This window comes from Athene cunicularia (genome assembly GCF_003259725.1).
Source record: "Athene cunicularia isolate RWA chromosome 2 unlocalized genomic scaffold, athCun1 chr2_part1, whole genome shotgun sequence".
NCBI lineage: Eukaryota > Metazoa > Chordata > Aves > Strigiformes > Strigidae > Athene > Athene cunicularia.
Window position 1 is genome coordinate 88,435,312 of NW_020799095.1, and position 20,179 is coordinate 88,455,490.

Here is a 20,179-nt window from a genome sequence, read left to right on the forward strand (position 1 = left end):
CACTATTAAGAGACAGAAGAAAAAAATGATCCAGTTTTGTTAAATAACACATCACTTGGAACTTTGCAACGGGGTAAGAGAGGAAGAGAAAGTGAAGGGGGGGCATAGTTACAGTGACTTGCTAATATAACTTGAGCTAAGGATGCGTTATGTGAATACCGCTGCAGGAAAAACAATTGGAGAACTGTTTCATACTTGAGCGGAAAAGAATACTAAGCTATTCTCTTGGAATTTGGTAATTACTGCCAGAAGCCTTTGCTGATACATGAAATGACCCATTCACAGGCACTCCACCTTCGCACCCAGCTGTGATTTCATGTTTGTAGAGAACTTCTGGTAGTTTTTAGCAACAAGAAAACTCTGCAGCTCTGGCACTGAGAATACGTAGGCAGCTAGCTTTAGAGCATGTGTGCATTTTTTTAATTCAGCTCTCCTGTAACAGATCATTCTGATCCTGGTGAGAAAGAAGAAGAATGGGACCGAGTTTGATGCACTATGAACCTGATGTGGTGCCTTAACAAAATACCCAATGCTTAAGTCAACAAAGCTACTGCACATAAAAGAAACGTGGAACGTATGCACACAATGACAAAGCTGGCAAATGGTATTCAGATTCATTGTTACAGAAGCTCTAATCTTAAAAACTACTGCTGGTCAAACAATGCATATATAAAAAATATAGCCTGATTCCATCAGGAGAGCAACAATGACAGCAACCAACTTATTTCCACCTTCTGCCAACTCAACTGTGGACCCTGGAGAATGGCACAGTCCTCAGTGTCCCCCATGAGAGAGCAAGCCAGACACAGGATTTGTAAGCCTCAACGAGCAGGATAAGCAATTAACCTTTGGCAAGCCACACACCTTAAAATACACTTTTGAGGACTACACTTATAAAGTTTGTGGACTTTGGGAATTGAAACATTTTCCCGAGAAAGGCAAGTTTAATGTACTTGAGTACCATTGTGTTGTAGCTCACAATAGCTCTCGATAAACTTTTCATAAGTAAATCATGACTATAAAAGCTGCAGAGTGAGACAAATGTACTAAAACCTAATTTAGAGAAATGTCAGAACTCAAGCATGTACTTCTACATGTTTCTAATGTAGAATTATACATTAACAATGTGTAATTTTATTGTGGTCTACCAGCACAAGCCTGGACTCAAAAGACAAACACGGGACTGAGTAGGACCCACAGCCACACAGCAGATACCTGCTTAACGACTGTAATTCTGTGTACAGTGGACAGGAAATCAAGTATTTCAGAGAGAGTGTCAGAATAACTGACATATTAGCATTCAGCATGTACAGCTGCCTAGCATGAGCTAGCTGGAAACGCTAACTATGACTTCTGGACAGGCAGGTGCCACCATCTGACTTGGGATCCACATCCCAAAATACCCACACTACCTCTTACTTTGAGATCATATATGAATTCTGCTTCAAAGGAAGAGGCAGAATTTTTTTTTTTTTTTAAATAAGTATTATTGCTGTGGTAATAGCATGGAAATTGGGAGGAGGAAATCTGGTTCAATTTCACAGCTCTCATCATCCATCTGAGTTTCAAAACACTCAGACAATACAGCTCATATTGAGCTTGAAACATAAGCAGAAAAGGCAGCAGAACCGGTGGGCCTGGGAGAAAGAAGGCAGGAGGGAAGCACAGCTCTTCGGAACAGTGTAGTGCCCTCACCACAGCATCGCTGCCCAACGAACTGTTTTGTGTTCTGCATCAAAACATTCACTGAAACAAATGCACTATGATATTGCTGCAAACTTTATGAACTCCATCAAAGCTCTTAGCAAGAGTAAACTGTCCGCAGATGTAATGAAGTGACAGTGGAGGAACTGCTAAACTAATCTCTCCTGCAGTCTTGCAGAATTTATGATCCTCGTTAGTGTTCTATAAGTTTTGAAAACAGAACAAATATATTTATTTTTCTTTATTAATTCTTAAAATAACAAATGTCATTTAAACTATCTTTAAACCCTGTAATTCCTAAAGTGTTGTAAAGTGCAGGCACTTCTTGCTGAGATAACATAACATCGCTGTTTCAGCAGGTGGATAGTTTAGAAAGATCTATCTAAAATCTCGAGATAGTCAAAACTTTAAATGGAATGCAAATATTTCCACACAGGTAAACTAGCTGAGCACAAGGCTTTAGGTCCCAGTTCTTGTGAGGAAATTTGCAGAAGCACTCACTATACATCTTTACGCTTTGACTGAAAGCTATGGCATGTGCCTACTCCTCTGTAAAGATTTTAATTCAGTGCTACATGAAAACAGCATAGCCTTCAGAAGCAATAGTATCACTTATGGATATACTCTCCTAACCTACCCCTGACTGACTTTAGCTTTTGGTATCTAAAAGGCTCTGGACACAAGAATTAGGGATCTAAATTAGAAAAGAAGGCCAAGGAAGACACTGCCAGCACCGAGCTACTTACACAGTGCTTGGAAACAGCAGAGCGAGCTGATGGCAGAAGTGGTGGATCAATGGGAAAACAAGTGGCTGCTTTGTAGTTCAGTGTGGGTATGAGGAATATGGCAGAAATCACAGAACCATAAAATGAATGGTTTGGATTGGAAGGGACCATAAACACCATCTAGTTCCAACCCCCCTGCCATGGGCAGAGACACCTTCCACTAGCCCAGGTTGCTCAAAGCCCCGTCCAACCTGGCCTTGAACACTGCCAGGGAGGGGGCAGCCAGAACTCTGGGCAACCTGTTCCAGTGTCTCACCATCCTCATCATAAAAAAATTCCTCCTTATGTCCAACCTGACTCTACCCTCTGTCAGTTTAAAACTGTTCCCCCTTGTTCTGTCACTACAGGCTTTGGTAAAAAGTCTTTTTTCTGAGCCTCCTGTATATATTGAAAGGCCACTATAAGGTCTCCCCAAAGCCTTCCCTTGTCCAGGCTGAACAACCCTGACTCTCTTGGTATTTCTTCATAGGAGGGGTGTTCCAGCCCTCTGATCATTTTTGCGGCCCTCTGGACCCATTCCAACAGGTCCATATCTTTCCTGTACTAGGGACCCCAGACCTGGATAGCAAACAGAGAACAAAGATAATACAAGTCCAGAAATAGCTGATACTGTACAAAAAGTCAGAATCTTCACCAAAAAAAAAAAAAAAAGAGGCTCCAAAATGAATTAAAAATACCATGTTCCAAAATTTTAACTTTTCACTGGAATGGGAATGTATGCGCAAAAGCCAGTATAACTTTTATACTCCAACAACAATGAAGAGATAACCTGGAATATTACTGGACTTCAAATCCAACCTCATGCTTAGAAATATTAGACTGATCAGTAAAAGAGATGGAGCAAACAGATGTATTTGCTGAGCCAACACAAATGTTGAAATGGCCACATTTCAGTTTAGGAACAAATGGACCGCTGGCACGGACCACAGGGTTTGTGGTCTGGTGCCCCCTCCCTAGTGATGGGCAGCATCAGCTCTTTCTGAGAAAGACAAGACTTCTTTGCACTTAAGTTCACTGTACAAAGCAACAGGAGAAATACCGTTTCTCAGAATTTAACAAACAAGCAACTAGCAATACTTGGCTCCCTGGTGTTTTGTACAATAGGGAATACAGGTAACACTCCACCTTGCAAAGTAAGAAACAGGATTTTGTAAGCCTGGAAGCACCACTGCAAGCAAGCAGCACAACCTTGTGCCTCCTTTTTAGCTTTTCAGAGCTACGTGGTAATTGGGAAAAACATCTTTTCTTGTCAAAACAGCAGGCTTGTACAGTAAGTATTCAGAACTGGTAGAACATATTCTGAACTCTCCTCACTTGTGGTCTTGCCTCCGCTTGATGAGGCCCAGAGGACACGTTACTGTTGCGGCTGTACAGCCCGGGCTGGCTGCCTCCTGCAGCTGGATGTGGTGACAAAGAGCAGACCCCGGTGCTCCAGCTGCTGCGTGCTCCCCTCTGCTCCATTCTGGGGCAGATGGCTTGGATGCAGATGCTGCCCTGCTCCAGGAAGACAGCTAGTACTTGGCTGCTGGCACAGGAAGGGGTAGAAACAGCCCCTCTGAATTTCTCTGCGAGGGAATCAAAGCTTCCAGCATGACCCAGAAGAAGAGGGGTCTACCAGTGACTCAGCATTTATTCTGCAGGCAGTTGGGCATTAAGACCTGATTCTGCTGTTGCAGGAAACTTGCAGGTTTCCCAGGGACTAGCATAGAGGACGTTACTACCTTCTGTATGTGCCCAGACACCCGCCAGCTGCTCCCTTTGATACAGTTTGATTGGAGTAACAACTGAACTACACCATAAGGTATGAGAGTTGAGCTCTCAAAGGAACATCCTTGTTATTTTTTCTTTAACTGAATATTAAAACATCATGTTAAACTAGTGAGAGACCTGAAAAAATCAGTTATTAGTAAAAATCAGCAATTTAGTTTTCTGCATCCACATAAAACCTGAAGAAAATTTAAGTAAAAAATAGGAAATAAAAATTATGTACATATTACATGCTTCACCTACAGCTGCCATACTCTTCCTGTCAATTTTGATAAACTAATTAAGGAGCACGTACATCAAAAATGACTGTACTTCTGAGGTTGAACCTCATGCATTCACGAAAGCAGCACAATGCTGTGGAAAGCAAACACTGGGACAACTCGCTCCCTCCCATCTGCCTCTTCTGTACAGCAGTTGTTCCTGCTCAATCAAGTTATTCAAGTCAGGTTCAAGTTTTGGCAATGAACTCCATCTGAGCTTCCAAACCTCTTCTAGTTTGGCTATCCAGTTAAAAGTCATGTCAGAATACAATTTCAGGTGTGTCAGTAAATGGTGGTGAAGGATCTGGCTAAAAAAAACTTTTCAGGAAAAACCCTATACGCCGCCCTGAGCAAGTTTGCAAATGAACACAACAGCAGTGAACTCCAGGTTGATTGGCACTCTCTAAAGAAATATCAGTGCTTGAAATATGAGTTTAATAACTTGTCCATTTATTAAAAGACATCACTTACCTTGTGTTTTTTATGAATTCACTAATGTAATTCTAGGCGACTAGAACCTTCCTCCATTTGTTTGGTGAAAGACTATTAAATTCCTGATTTAGCACCGGTAATGTTGTAAGCAAAATGACCAAATAAAGTGCATTGCCAACAAGCCTAATTTAATTTACATCTACTTGTGTCTCACTCTTCCCGAGCTACTGAAACAGTAGTCTTACCTTCTCCATGTCCTCTGTATGACTGTAGCAGCATAGTTCTTCTTTCGAAACAGCTCTTTTCTTTTTCTTTCTTTTTCTATTATCTGCATTCGAATCTCTAAAGGGATTAGTTCAATATTTGTACTTTGCCATGCAACAGAACATAATGGATCATCTGCATTCCTGGATCCAATTATGCCTGTTTTTTCCAAGTTCAAACTGTCATCAGGAGCAGAACATGCTGCTGGGTTTCTTGGCACTGTTCCGGTAGGTTCTGCCTCAGCAGACAATAAAGGGGAGGCCTTTTTTGCTAATTCATTATTTCCCACTTTCTTAGTTTGTTCTACAGCATGCACGCTCTCAGTTCTGGTGTTTACAAATACTGTTTTGGCACTTCCTGGTCGACTAGAGCCAGCTGGTGAACATCGCTCATCATTTACCTCTTTATTTCTAGATTTCTGCTGATGTCTTTTGCCTTTGGAAGAAGTTTCACACTGCTTTGAGTTTCTTGCAGTTCCACCAGTACAACTGATGTTGCTGAACAGCACAGCTGTTCCTTCACAATGGTCCCTGTTGCCAGATGAAGTCTGACTTTGATCCCTTAATTTTTCCCCAACACTAGCGGTCTTACAAGCAGAAGTATGCCTTTTGCTCCTCTGATCACAAGTAGCCGTTGCCTCGACAGTGTGCTCCTTGTGCTTTTCTCCATGCGGTTCTGTGGCAGCTGCAATGCGATGTTTCACTTCAGCTTTTGTTCCCTCTTTTGCTTTTCCACAGTGAAAATGGACACAACTCGACTTGCTTTTGTTGTGCTTCCTCAACGAATCTTTAGGCAGAGAAATGGAAACCAACATTCAGTCTGTGATCCGGTAAAACATAGTTTATGTCTCTATTTGTTTTCATTCAGTTACCTTTGAGGCATGCTAGGATTTACTTACATGGAAAAAATCTATAAGCAGGAAGAATCAGAAGAGGACATGATTGCCTGTAACAGTACAGTCCCAAACTTCTTCATTTTCTTACCATTCTACAAGTATTTTTCTTTCTCACATTACATTTGAGTTAGATGCCTAAAAAAAGTCACAGGAAGGAAATATTTCTTCACCTACCTGAATCACTGGTCTCCTTCTAAGCCATAAACTCACCACATGGTGCAGGAATGCAGCCCCATGAACACACCTGCTTGTTCCAGTGAAGACACCACAACCTGTGAAGACTTTCCCTGTTTCAAGCTTATTCACGAAACTTCTGCTCTAGCCACCCTGCATCCTAGCACATGATGACACTGACCCAGGAAACCCAGAGCACTTGCCTTCTCAGTATTTTCCTTGACATCCTAAAGGAAGCTATGAAGTCCTTCCCATTTTTGCCTTGCTGCAAGATTTCTCTTCCAAGTCTAGGGTGGGAAAATAAATCCTGTGTGATAACTCCATCTAAGCGCTCTTGTGAGGATAACTTGGAAGCCAGACTGGAGAACAAAACTGAAAACCTATATCTACCACCCACTTTCTATTTTGTTAGGAAACTCAGTGGAATGAGAAAAACAGACCAGACAGGATGAAATGTAACAAACAGGGTGTTAAAGGGTAGGTAAAAAAGGGTATCTTTGATATAATGGAATCACAGAAAATCTTCTGGATTTTCCAAAACCTGGTAAAACCATGCTACATTTTTCATCCCTGTAATACTTTTACAGGATACTCCCTTGATTTGATAACAGAATATGGCAGATTAACAGATTACACAGAACAAATTTAGGATTATCATCACTGATGTCTCCAACAGAGATTTATCATGGTGAGAGGTCAATATGGGCAGAGAGGTTACTCTGACATACACATGATTGTCATATGGGTAAGTAGCCCTGTATGTTCTGGGACAGGGAAGAAATATTTTAATCTATTTTAGTATAATTATTAATTATTTTAAAAATATTTTAATCTAGTATTTTTATCTCTCAGAATGAAGATGGAAACTCCCTCTCTCTCTCATCACACCAGGGGAATAGACAATTTTAAAAATGTGCCTTTTGAAGCCAAGATTTCTGTGGGCATAATCCCACTCTTAATGAAGCCAAGTACAAGATTGCCAGTGCCATCAGTAAAAATGTTATAGGGCTGACAGTCAACTCAAATGTATTGAATTTCCAGCACTGTCACAACATTATTTTGATCTCCCAAGAAGTTAATTTTCACAGGAAAAAGAGAACAGCCTTTTAAAATGACCTTGTCATTCTGAACCCACCAAAACCTGCTACCTCGTTTGTACATACAGCCTGAAGAATGCATTCGCTGTAGCACATTTAAATTGTTAAAGTACAATGTGCAAAACTTCCCAATCTGAACAACTGGATAACCGGAGAATGGAAAAAAACATCATTTAAGTATTCTAGATCACTTTTTGAGGTCGAAATAAACTTTCTTAGATAGGAAGAGCAAGCAATTACAAATACAGAGCACAATAAAGAATTTATCTGTTGCTACTATAGTTAAGGCAAATAAGACAACATGCATAAAAAAGATTTGAGTGGAGAAGAGATCAGAATAGACTCACCAGCTAAATCACAGTTTTCATATATTGTTAGCAGATTCAAAAAGTCAATTTGCAAATGCTGAAAATCTTTCTAAGTGCCAGCCCACAGGATCTAAATTTATATTTAATTTCAATAAAGCATCCAATGAAGTCCATTAACGTTTTGGTGACAAGAGGATTGATTAAAACACCTAATGAGAACTGATTAAAGGACTTCATGATTTGATCCTTACTGCACCAACTTTCCTGGCAGCATTCCAATAACAAAAAGAGAATGCTTATGTAAAAATGGCATAGCATTTTATTTCAAACACAGGTTTTTTGGATTGGCAAGACAGGGCTTTCTTGACGATCTCTGACAGTAACATGGTATTGCTGTAGAAGAAGTAGACATCATGTCTTTTCAGAAGACCCTCGAGTAAAGGGTTTTGTTCTCTTCGTGTTCAACACTCATGGTGAAGAAAGATAATAAACAATAGCAAACAATTTTCTATTTAAAATTAAAATTCTATCTTTTGCAGAAATTGTATTCTGCTTTTAAAGATTTATTGAAACACAAAAAAATCTCCAGGCAATAGCCCATATAGTTTTAAAACTATCAACATGGAAAACTTATTCTGGCATAGCTAGTTTGGAAATCTCCAACTTCAGGGAAGCCTTCGATCAAATGTCCAAGCTACATGCTGCTAGCATTTGCTGCTGGTTTGAATTCCCTAGGTTACTGTGAAGGGTAGTGCAGACAACTGAATATTAATGTGGTTTTTCAAACATAAGTATCAATATTAGAATCCTCTGCAGAAAATTTGACAAATTCAGTCCTGATCTCGGTAGTCAGTTTGACCCTACAGCCCATGTTTCCCATGGACTACCTATTACCTACTTCCTTAGGTCATTCTCTCCGTGCAAAACCATTATATTTGTTCCAAGAAACAGTGGGAGTCTGACTGATGCAATGCAGTTTCCATTGGCATAGCCAATGGAAGATTTTGGCAAAGAATGGATAGTCAGTAAAAGAAAAGGCTGTTCATTCCTCCTTTATAATTCCTTTGTCCTTCTTGTGTCTCTTCACTGTTCTAATCTTCCTCACATCTTTCTTTTTCCTTTCCCTTTTCTCAATACTTACCAACTTCTCCTCATTATGTTCATTACAACTATCCATTTTTCATTTGGCAACCACTGTTTCTGGTTATTCTTGCAGGTTTTACTTTGCCATCTGAATATTTTAATAGAAAGTTAATACACATACAGATAAAGCTTGCTAGAATTTTTAACACACACTTAGATATCACAGTGTAAATTAGGCTAAGATATATATGTCTTTTTTTACTATGACAATACAGTCAAGTATTCTGTTTACCAAGGCACTTCCATGCAAAAGCTAAAGAAATCTAGGTAAAATGATTCAGTAGCTCTTTGACTTTATTTTCTTTTGGATTATTATAATATTCTGATTATCAGAATTTCCAGAGGAATTAGCAATAATTTTACATCTGAGAAGGAGTCCCTGCAACTTACCTTAAATGAACTACTTATTCAATTTTTGCTTCTAATGATAACAAGGATGCTTTTACATGACCAGTTTTGAAAGATTTGGGCCAGGGGCTCCTTTAACTGATTGAAATGTTATTAAAATGTTTATCTTGCAAAAACTAATATAGGAGTGGTCAAGAAGTGATGATAAACTGAAAAAGCATTTACAGATAGAATAGAAGAGTGGAGCAGGGCAAAAAAACTAACAAAGAAGTTTGAAACACTGTTTCATAGTACAATTTCTAAAAACAGTCTCACTTCAAAAATATCCTAGCGTGTTCTCAACAAGAGGACTTCAAAGACAGATCACAGGAGTACCCTGTCACGGGTAATGAAGCTGGCTGAACAGCTCCCTCTGTATGCTGGAGATGCCACTTAGAAAGATTTTACTCTCATTTTAACATTGTTTAAAAACAAAGTGTTACAACTTCTCCATTAACATTCTTCATGAATCCCATAGATATGCCAAATATCTTTATTCTTATTTTCTCCAAAGAATAGAACAACTACCAACAACCTGTTCGCACCTATTTTAGGTACTTCACAGACATTGTAGATACTGGTATTTCTGACTACTTCAGTTGAATGAACACACACAGTAAAAGAATCTGTATCTAACTCTATCATACATGAACTACTTAAATAACAAAAGAAGAAGAAAATACAAAAAGAGTAAAACGGGTCCTGTATTTAAAACACCCCCAGACATGGACAAAAAGGATCATCAGGTCAATTAAAAACATATTACAAACCTTGCCTGATTTTATGACCTTCACTCTGAGGCTCTCCTGACAGACAACTCTCCTTTGGCGTCCCTTTGTTGTGACAAGCTTTAGGTGAACCTCTACTGTTTCTCCCCGGTGGAATTTGTGAAGCATTGAGGGACAGAGGTCTCTTATTCTGTATATCAATTGGTTTATTAGGTAACTTCGAGACGCTGGGAGTCTTCTCTCTATTTGCAGGATTCTGCTGTACTCGAAATCTATTTTGCTCCATATTCTGTGTCCCTTTCTGTAGCTTGCCTTCTTTTCTCTTACTTTCCTCTTCACGTTTCCTGTAATTATAGTCAATAACATAAGAATTCCAAAGAGAAAATCTTGGGAGTCTGTATCTAACTTGAACACATTTCTCTCTAGAAACCTAACACTGCCACAATAGAACATTGACTATAACATCTTCTTTTGTGAGAAATGGATGCCTATTGCATAGAAGCATCTTAGCTTGATCCAAAATAACAAATTAAGTCCCTATCAGCCAGCTGCTCACTCAGTTTTCAGTGGTTTAATCTGTTTTTAAAACACTCCCTTATTGAAAACAATGAAAACTAGCTTTTTTTACATACACAAAAATTAAAAGCAGGATTTTGAAGAGGTGTCAAAAGACAAGAAATATGATACTAATAACTATGTTTTAATCAGTAATGAACAAGGCTTTAATATAAGCAGCAATGCAATGTGCTGTATTTGAAAATCAGAAAACTTTTTAATAAAAGACATAATCTCTTTGAACATGATTTTTCGTACTTACCTGCGTCATAATACAGACAATTATAAACCAACTTCAAACTAGCTACTGCTACTAACTTGCTGCTATATATTTATGATTGGTAGATGACGAATTTATTTTACATAAACAGATTATACATTACAGAAAAGATAAATACTGAAAATATGAGATGTGAATTAAAAACTTGTATGCACATAGTACGCTATTACAATTATGCCATTTGGTTTTCAAAAAAGAAAGAAGTCATGCATCTCTTAAATAGCGTAGATATAAAAGAGAATTTTGGACAAGGTTAGGAAATGCGCATCTGTTGAATAAAGCTTTGCAGCCTATTTTGAATACAGTGGGATATCATTGCACTTTACCTTTTCAATTCTTTTTCCTATAAAGCAGAATAAACACAATAGCACATAGCAAACACTACATACCTACGTACCATTGAATTTGTTTTTATAAATTAAGCACTGATCGTAAGATGAAGTGACACTTTTCCTGTTGGAATAGACAGGTGGTAAATGTCGTATCATGTAGCTGCCTGGTATTTTAACTTGCTTCCAATGCTACAACATAGTTTGCAGACTGTTGACACATTAGCTCACAGCGCAGCATATGACAGGTTAGTTATGCAGCATGCCATCCTCAGTTCCTGTGAGTCGTATCAATGCCAGTATATGTCATTTCAGTGTGAGCTGCCAGGGAGAAGCCTTAACTTTATCTGTCAGTACTCTCTTATCAAGTATGCTCTGTAGAAGCAGCTGATTGAACTTTGTACCTGAAAAGCTGCTAATTGATCTAAAAAATACACTCCTGGCAGCCTGAGGTTCAGTATTCCCTCTGGCATGGAAAGAAGTGGCTAGTTTCAAACAATATCGGCATTCAACAACCAGATTATGTGGGGATGTCTGTGTGGTATACAGTATGGATCTCACTGCCATTACTCTGCCGTTTGAGCTGATAAATCAGATCTTACTATTCACAGAATAGTAATTTTTTTCTTCGCAAGAATCAAGCAGCCTATTACCAGTATCCTCCATTCACGGTATTAAAAAAGAAGTGTGAGATGGGTTGGGTGATACACAATCATATGGCCTGCACTCTTTGGATGAGCAGATTAACTCAAACCAGTAACTTCAGCAACATTACCAATTGTAAAGTTATTGAAAAGTCACAGGACCAGAAACTGAGAAGGGGGATTTTTTTTAAAAAAAGTTGTGTGCTAATTTTTCAGAGTAAACTGAAGAAATAATAAATGGAAGGGATTTCAAAGCTTCCTATTCATAGAGCATCATCCTAGTTGTCACAGTACAGCTTAGCTGAGTAACAGACTCCTGAATACTTACGAACCTCCCCATGTGTTTTGCTTTATTTAGTCAGAAACTGTTTGTATTACAATGAAGAATATCTCTGAAATTAAAATTTCCAAGTTTTACTCTTGTCTAAGTTGAGAGACTACCTTTCATGAACAAGTAGAGGAAGTAGACAAGTTCTTAAGGGCTATCAGTCATTCTCATGAGGTTCTGGCAACTCAACAGGATCCAAATTTGGGCTCTAAAATTAGACAGCTACAGCTTGATGGTGATAACAGAGCAGTCAGGACAACAATTTCCATATAATTGCAACAGAATTTTGCCCTGATTGGTCATAAATTTGTATTCCATTACAAAAGTGAAAGAACAGAAACTAAGCCTTTAGCAGATGGAAATGAACAGTTTCAGCCTTATACATTTGTGAAGACACAGAGATGCTTTGAATGTTTGATCCTGCTAAAATGAATCCAACCTCTTCTATTCTGTTAAGAACACTTTGCTTTTTGTACCTACTCTGTGAAGGATGTTGTAAATTTAGAACAAGTCTATGTGCCTGGAGAGCATTTTTAAAGTTATCCTTCAAAAAAAAAAAATTACTTAAAAAAATCATAACTGATTTTTAGAATTATTATTTTTTAAATAAAAATTTAAATTAAAAAAAAAAAAGGTATGATCCTACTACTGCTGAAGCTTTATGTGGACCAAGATGTCTTATATTTCATGTTGTATAAACAGCCACCTCCTGCTATACAATCTAGCATGATACTGTTTTTTAAAAGCATGACACTGTTGACTTATGACATGTTCAGCTTCTGACCTACTACAACTTTTTAACAGATAGTCCGAAATAATTTCTGTCCAGTTGATTCTATGTTGGTTGGTCCTCCTAAATGCGTAGAGAAGTACTTACCTAGTTACCTATTTTTTCCTCAATCATTTCCCATATGTACTTTAACACCATTCTGATTTCTAATTTAATCTTCAATGTGCTTTCTGTCTTCTACATCTTGGTCCTATTTGCAAATTTAACATTTTAATTTGTAAATCAAAATACTGCATAGCATCAGATTCAGGATGGATTTATGTGGAAATCTCATCAATATACACTTCCAGGTTAAAGTTGAACCATTAAGAACTACTTTTTGTATATGTTCTTCCAAGCAGTTTTCACCCATCTAATAGAAGTTTAATTCATGCTACATTGCCCTACTTCGCTAATGAGAATGGCACATGGGGAAGTATGAAAACTTCAGGCAAGTCTGAATAACAGCTACTGTTTCTCCATGGCCACAAAAATTGTTATTTTGTCACAAAAGAAAACTGAGTCGGTTTAATATCATAGAATCATAGAACATTTTGAGTTGGAAGGGACCTTAAAGATCATCTAGTTCCAACCCCCCTGCCATGGGCAGAGACACCTTCCACTAGCCCAGGTTGCTCAAAGCCCCGTCCAACCTGGCCTTGAACACTGCCAGGGAGGGGGCAGCCAGAACTTCTCTGGTCAACCTGTTCCAGTGTCTCACCACCCTCACAGGAAAGAATTTCTTCCTTAGATCTAATCTAACTCTATCCTCATAAGGATGTATAATTTGTTCTTCAGACCAGCCATCATTTCTTGCTTTGTTATGTCCAGATAACATAGAAGTTTGACTCCAGGACAAGAAAGGTATGGAGTGAGTCCAGTGAAAGGCCATGGAGAAGCTTAAGAGACTGAGCATCTTTTGTATGAGAAGAGGCTGAGAGAGCTGGGACTATTCAGCCTGGACAAGAGAAGGCTCGGCGGGGAATCTCATCTATGACTATAAATAATGATGGGAGGGAAGGAAGAAGATGGTGCTACTGTTCTCAGTAGCACCCACTGACAGGACAGCAGGCAATAAGCATAAATTAATACTCATGAAATTCTATCCATACACAAGAAAACACTTTTTTTTACCGTGAGGGTGGTAAAACACTGGAACTGGTTGCCCGAAGAGGTTGTGGAGTCTCCATTTGCATAGATATTCAAAACCTGACTTGACATTGTCCTGGGCAAGCTGCTTTAGCTGACTCTGTTTGAGCAGGGGCAGGGATGGGCTAGATGATCTCAAGAGGTCCTTTCTAACCTCAACAAGTCTGTGGTTCTTGGGACTGAAGTTTATAGGTCTACAGACTCCTCTTCTTCCCCTTTGAGAATGCAGACACTTTGCTCACTTCATGATTTCTCCAGTCCCACTGGTCTTTCAAGGGTAACCATTTTAAGATTGTATGACTCAGTTTTCTAAATACCTCAAAATGAATTTTATCAGGCTAAGCTGATCTGAAATAATCTCATTCATTTGACTGGTCTCCAAACTGTTGTTTCAGTATTTTAGCCTGTGTTGCTGCCTTTCATTACTAGTGTGAATTCCATTTGCTAATGGTGACATTTAAGGAAGACTGAAGCAAAAAAACCCACAGAATACTTCAGCTTTCTTAGCATCACTTGTGAACAAATTCTTTCTTTGCTCTTCCTTTTACAATGTGTATGTTTACAAGGATTTATTCTGATACCTCACATCCCTTGCTAGTTGCTCTTATTCTGCGTATCAACTTGTTGAATTTTATCACTGTATGTTATTATTACCCTCAATTTTAGTAATTGCACCAAAGTTCCTCTAAGTGCTTTCTTTCCCTTTTCACATTGGTGGAGAGCTCATTATTTTTCTCTCTTGCTACATGTCCTATCTTTTCTCAGCATGCAGGCCTTACTTCCAGTTTTTTGAAGAATCTCATTATACACTTGTACTCTCTTTCTGCTAGGACATTTTTCTAAATCTACTGAAGGCTGCTTAATGGAATGTTTTATTGTCTTGCTGTTCTTCTCTTCCTAGATAGCATGAGTTACTTACTCACTTTTATCCATTTCCCTTTCATATCCACATTCTCCATCAGTTTCCTCCAGCTGCTCCTAATGAAATCCAAAAGACTTAGTAAAAACGGAAGTATGGATTCAGGAACTTATTCTGAGGAATTCAAAGGGAAGTGAACAAGTGATGAATGAGTTCTGCAGCTCTTTCAAAACCCAATACATTGGACACCAGCTTTCTCTGAATATGCTTTAAACCCTGGCTTTGTCAAAAATAAAACAAAAGCCTTTTTGTAAAAAAGTTTTAAAAGTCCATCATTTTACCTGTCTGACTGTTTTTTAAATGCTTCCTTCCCAGATTGCCTCTGTGCTAACTCTCCTAAAGCACTGCTTCCCTCCTGTCAAGTTCTCCATCCCACCTATTAAAGTTACTTTCACTCCTAATGAAGAAGAGCACCTATTGCATTGACACATTTATGGCTGTTAAAATATTTAATGCTTATACATCCCATCAACACTGCCCTCTTCCAGAAGCTCATAGGATCATAAGCTAACACATATTGGAAGGTATCTCAGGAAGTCATCAAGGCCAACATTCTGCTCAAAAAAGGGTCAACTATGAGGCCAGACCTTGTTGCTCAGGGTTTTATCCAGTTGGGTCTTGAAAACCTTTAAGGATGGAGACTGTACAACCTCTTTGAGCAACTTGTTCTGCTGCTCAATTATCCCAAGAGTGAAAAAACTACATTTTCAGTCAAAATCTCTCTTTTCAACTTATGCTTGTTATAAGTGTCTCAGGGACCAAAGTGAGGCCAACCAGTCGGCAGGTCCTGATTGTTCTTTTGGTCCTTTTTGAAGTTGGGTGTAACATTTGCTTTCCTTCCATCATTGGGGACCTTCCCTGGCATCTGTGACCTTTCAAAGATGTCAGAAAGTGGCCTTTTAAGGAGTTAGTCCTCTCATCACCCTTGGATGCAACCCATTTGGTCCCATGGACTTGTCTGTTCTCTTAAGTGATCCCTGACTTAATCCTCATTCACAGCTGACAGTTCTCCTCCTTGAACCACTTCTCTAAGCACAGAGGCCTGTCAAACCTTCTTGGTCAAGACTGAGGAAAAGAAGGCATTGAGTACTGCTGCCACACCTGTGTCTGTTGTCCTTAAATCACTTGCACCATTGAGCAAGAGGCCCACATTTTCCTTGCTCAGCCTTTTACTATCAATGTAGAGGCAGAAGCTCACCTTGTTACCTGTGACATCCCTTCAAAACCTTAACTCCATTTCAGTTTTGGCTTTTCTGACACCATCCCTACATGTCCAAGCAAAGTTTTTACACTCTTCCTTTGCATCCTGCTCCTCCTTCCACTTCCTGTATACTGTCTTTTTGCATTTGAGCTCTGTCACAGCTTCCCTGATTACCCAAACTGATCTCCTGATATGTCCCTTTGCTCAGTGACATAATAGTGTGCATGCTGTTTTGGCCTGCATCAATCTTCGCTTGTTATGTTACCATTTCTTTGATATATGTTTGTTCAACGTGGGACAATATATTTGTATAGAAATAATTCACAGGCATTGAAGGAAGTGAATGTAACTTTACCAGAAGATAACACAGGTATGAGATGCTGGCTAAGTTTTTGTTAGGGAAAAAAAAAAATATAAGGACAGACAAATTAAAAACATGCAGACTTAGGAATGATTTATATTAGTCAGACTCTCTGCAATAACATGTTATGAAGCAAGTTTTAAATACATACAGTGAAATCGTTGTGGGGGATGTTCAATAGAGGAGTTCACCATCATTCTGGATTCCCACTTTTATCTGGAAAGTGGATTTTTAAACATCAATGGGGATATTAGGTTTTTGTATGTAGCAACACCCTGGCCAATTTTAGCTGTGGAATGCACAGATGGGTATGCAGAATGATGACAACATAATGTCCCCTCCAGTTTATTACAGATCATAACACTGCAATTAAATAAAATTTGTTATGTGACAACTTGATTTGCTGGTACAGTCAAATTGTATTTTAATTCTGGTTTTATGGTATTTGGTACACAGACTTTGTTTCTATTGTTTTCAAACAAATCAACAACAGCTTAGTAAGTTTCATAAAGTACAAATTTCCATGAGGCAATCCTTTTTTATTTAATCTTCTAGATGGGGTATCACAGATTCTTCTAAAAATGACTGTCATCACAAAGAATAGAATGACCTCATTTGGTAAAGTCAGTTGTGACCACACACTAAGAAGCAAAGTTCTCCAAAATAAAAAGAAATATGTAAGATATCCAGAACATTTTCAAAGGCAGTTTCTCCATGCATGTGTTTAAACCCTGCTGACTTCAGCAGAAAAGGCAAGTAGTAGGAGGGCTGCAAGTGACAACTTTAGAATCTAAAGATGTGAGCAAGAGGTTAGTTACCTGATATTTCTAGCTTTGATTCTTACTGGGCATTAACAATTATTAACCAGTATAACCATAGCATTCAAACCCAATGAAAGTCAGACTGGCCAGTTATGAACAACATCAAACTACTGAATTTAAAATAAAGCAGAATGCAGCTGACTCTGTCTATCATACACAGATGCAACAAAAATACCCCTGCAATCATTTTGTTGTTTGTTTATTCAAATGACCTCTCTTTACAGAAATAATACTACAAAATCATGCAGAAATCTTTTTAGACTGTTATGTTTTTTCATTCCAGAATCAGATTTCTTCAAGAGAAACCAGGTGCTAATTTGTTCTTCATATTACGAGTCTTAAGGATAAAGCCCAAGCAAGTGAAGTATTTTGATGATCATTTATATACCTTCTGATTTTAGAATTACACCACACTGCTACCATTAACTCATTTAAATAGGGTAGAAAGTCAGAATGAACACACACAACTTACAAATAACTATTTGAACTGCACATATTAGTTATCCATAATCTAATATAAAGATTTCAAGGTAATGCTCTAATTCAAGAGCAGAAAATATAAAATGCAGAGAATGATATTGTTAAGACAGAGGTTGCAAATAAAATCCAGGAGTTCAGTTCGCTAGAAAAGCACAACCTCTCCTGTGAAACAGTAAGTTAGCCTTATTAAGCCAGGCTTTTCCTGTTGGCGTTTTTTTTTGTCATTTACTTTTTTTTTTTTTCCCCGAAACTGATATCAAAAACTTAATACGTCAATAATTATTTCCATTACCTTAGAGAGATAAGTGTTTTACAAGCCCTTTTATCATCATACAGAGTATCAGGTAAAGGTTCATGGATGCTGCTAGTTTCTCAGCTTTGGGTACTTTGCCTTGTTCTTGTATATTATATAAATCTTGTTATATAATTTAGGATTATCTGGAAAATAATTTCCATCTACAGGTGTTTGGAAAAAAATCCATTATGTGCTTCCTATGGTTTCATGAATTTTACTATGAGGAACAATAAATGATGATGAGTAACAGATAAAATCATACACTGATATATAAAGACTTATGACAAATGTCTATTTGCTGGAGTGGATTTCAAGTCTCAGACTTACTTGGCAGCAGCATCTTTTCTCAGCTGTTCATGTTTCATTAAAAGATTCTTCCTCTCTTGAAAAGCCTTTCTAACTTTGTATCCTTTGTAGACAGCCTGAATTTTGAAAGCAGCAATGTCCTGTATGGCAGCTATAGACAGAGCCCCATGTTCTAACATGAACTGAATCACTTCATGGTGTTCACCAAGCAAAGCATAATCAAGTGGAGTGTATCTAAAAAGAAAAAACAAACCCACAACAATTACCATTGAACTAGAATTCTCACCACAATGTGCATTTACTTTATCCTCATTTCATAATAAGGCAAATTATAGTATGAAAACAGATTAAATACTGTTATCAGTAGGCTGTTTTACTAATTTTTTAATATTATATTCATGTCTTATTCATTCTACATGCTATGACTATGCTTAAGGCTTATTTAGTCTCCTAATATAAGGGGTGGAGGGCAGACTGTATGAAGTGTTGGATCAAAATGATCCTCCGTCATCAACACAGGAACCAAGTGCACATACCTCCCTCACCAACACTGAAACATTAGACAAAGACATTTAGTGACTGAAAATTATCAGTCACAAACCATAATCAAGACCATAATATACAAGACTATCAAATAGCAAGTGTCAATGCATGTGATTGTGAAAATTAGGGCTCTTCTTGATGGTAACCTCCTAGGACGCGATGCTGGTAAGCAAACAAAAACAGACAGAAACCACAATTGGACTTGCCACACCGCAATGATTTGATGGAAGGTTTAACAGTATCTGAACTGAAGTGTCTGCAGGAATAAAGACAATGACATAACATGAAAATGTGTATGTCAAGGGGTGTTGCTGATAGCATTTAGAGAGATACAGATTTCTGATAACCCAGGAATGTGAACATCAGAAGGGACCTCATTTCAGAAAAACACATTTTTAAAGTACACATAGTTTTGAATATTTTAATTAACAGGTACAAAAGATAATAAACTTCATGCTACTAGCATGTATGTATCAAGAGAATGTATTTATATTATGATCCCAGTCGTGAAGACCCATATTTTTAAAGGTGGATTCTCTAACTCCATTAGAGCCACCTCTGAAAGTAAAAAATCCCTCAAATCAAATCTGAATAGGGGCTTGTACAACTGGGCAGTACCCATTCAAAGCTGCTCACACAGAGTCCTCATAACCAGACATTACTCTGTTATGTCAGCTCAAAGCCTGTTATAAATTTTCTTTTCCACTGGTTATCTCTAAAGCAGATGGCTTTAAAATCAAGCTGACTTCACAGAAAAATACACAAAGAAGACATCAGCCATCAGTTGTCATTACATAATTTAGCATGAAGTTGGTCAAGCAGCAGGTAGCCTGGCACCACGAGGTGCACCCAGGACATCAAGCTGGATTACAAAATGCATTTGCAAATAACAACAAACTTACCACCCTCCAGACTACACTTGACCACATCTCTGCAAGCAAGTGGGCAGCTTAAAATCCTAGATGCAACCTCAGCTCCATCTTTTCACAAATTTATTTAGTTTTAACCACTGTGCTTGAATTTTGAACTGGTATCTCATATTGCTCACTAAGGAAGTGAAGAGGGTAACCTTCTTTCTGTAGGTATACTGGAAAAAAATTACTATTTAGTGAAATTGTTACTGATTAAAAAACAATTTCATCCAATTACGATGAATGAACCATATCCATGAAGTTATTTTTACTCTCTCTTAAAATACTCGACTTGATTTTTCCACTTTCCAAACTTCCTATCTCTTAACAATAAACCAAAATTT

General features: G+C 38.1%; 1 protein-coding gene across 2 annotated transcripts in view; it reads right to left on the bottom strand.

Moving 5' to 3' along the window:
• The window catches only part of INVS (inversin), a 44,702-nt gene that overhangs the window by 6,444 nt on the left and 18,079 nt on the right, over positions 1-20,179 (bottom strand). For both annotated transcript variants that reach the window (XM_026843039.1, XM_026843040.1), the window contains exons 7-9: positions 18,403-18,615; positions 9,987-10,288; positions 5,194-5,998 (exon numbers count right to left, since the gene is read on the bottom strand). In XM_026843039.1, coding sequence (XP_026698840.1) covers positions 5,194-5,998; positions 9,987-10,288; positions 18,403-18,615 — 1,320 coding nt within the window. The remainder of the gene's footprint in view (positions 1-5,193; positions 5,999-9,986; positions 10,289-18,402; positions 18,616-20,179) is intronic.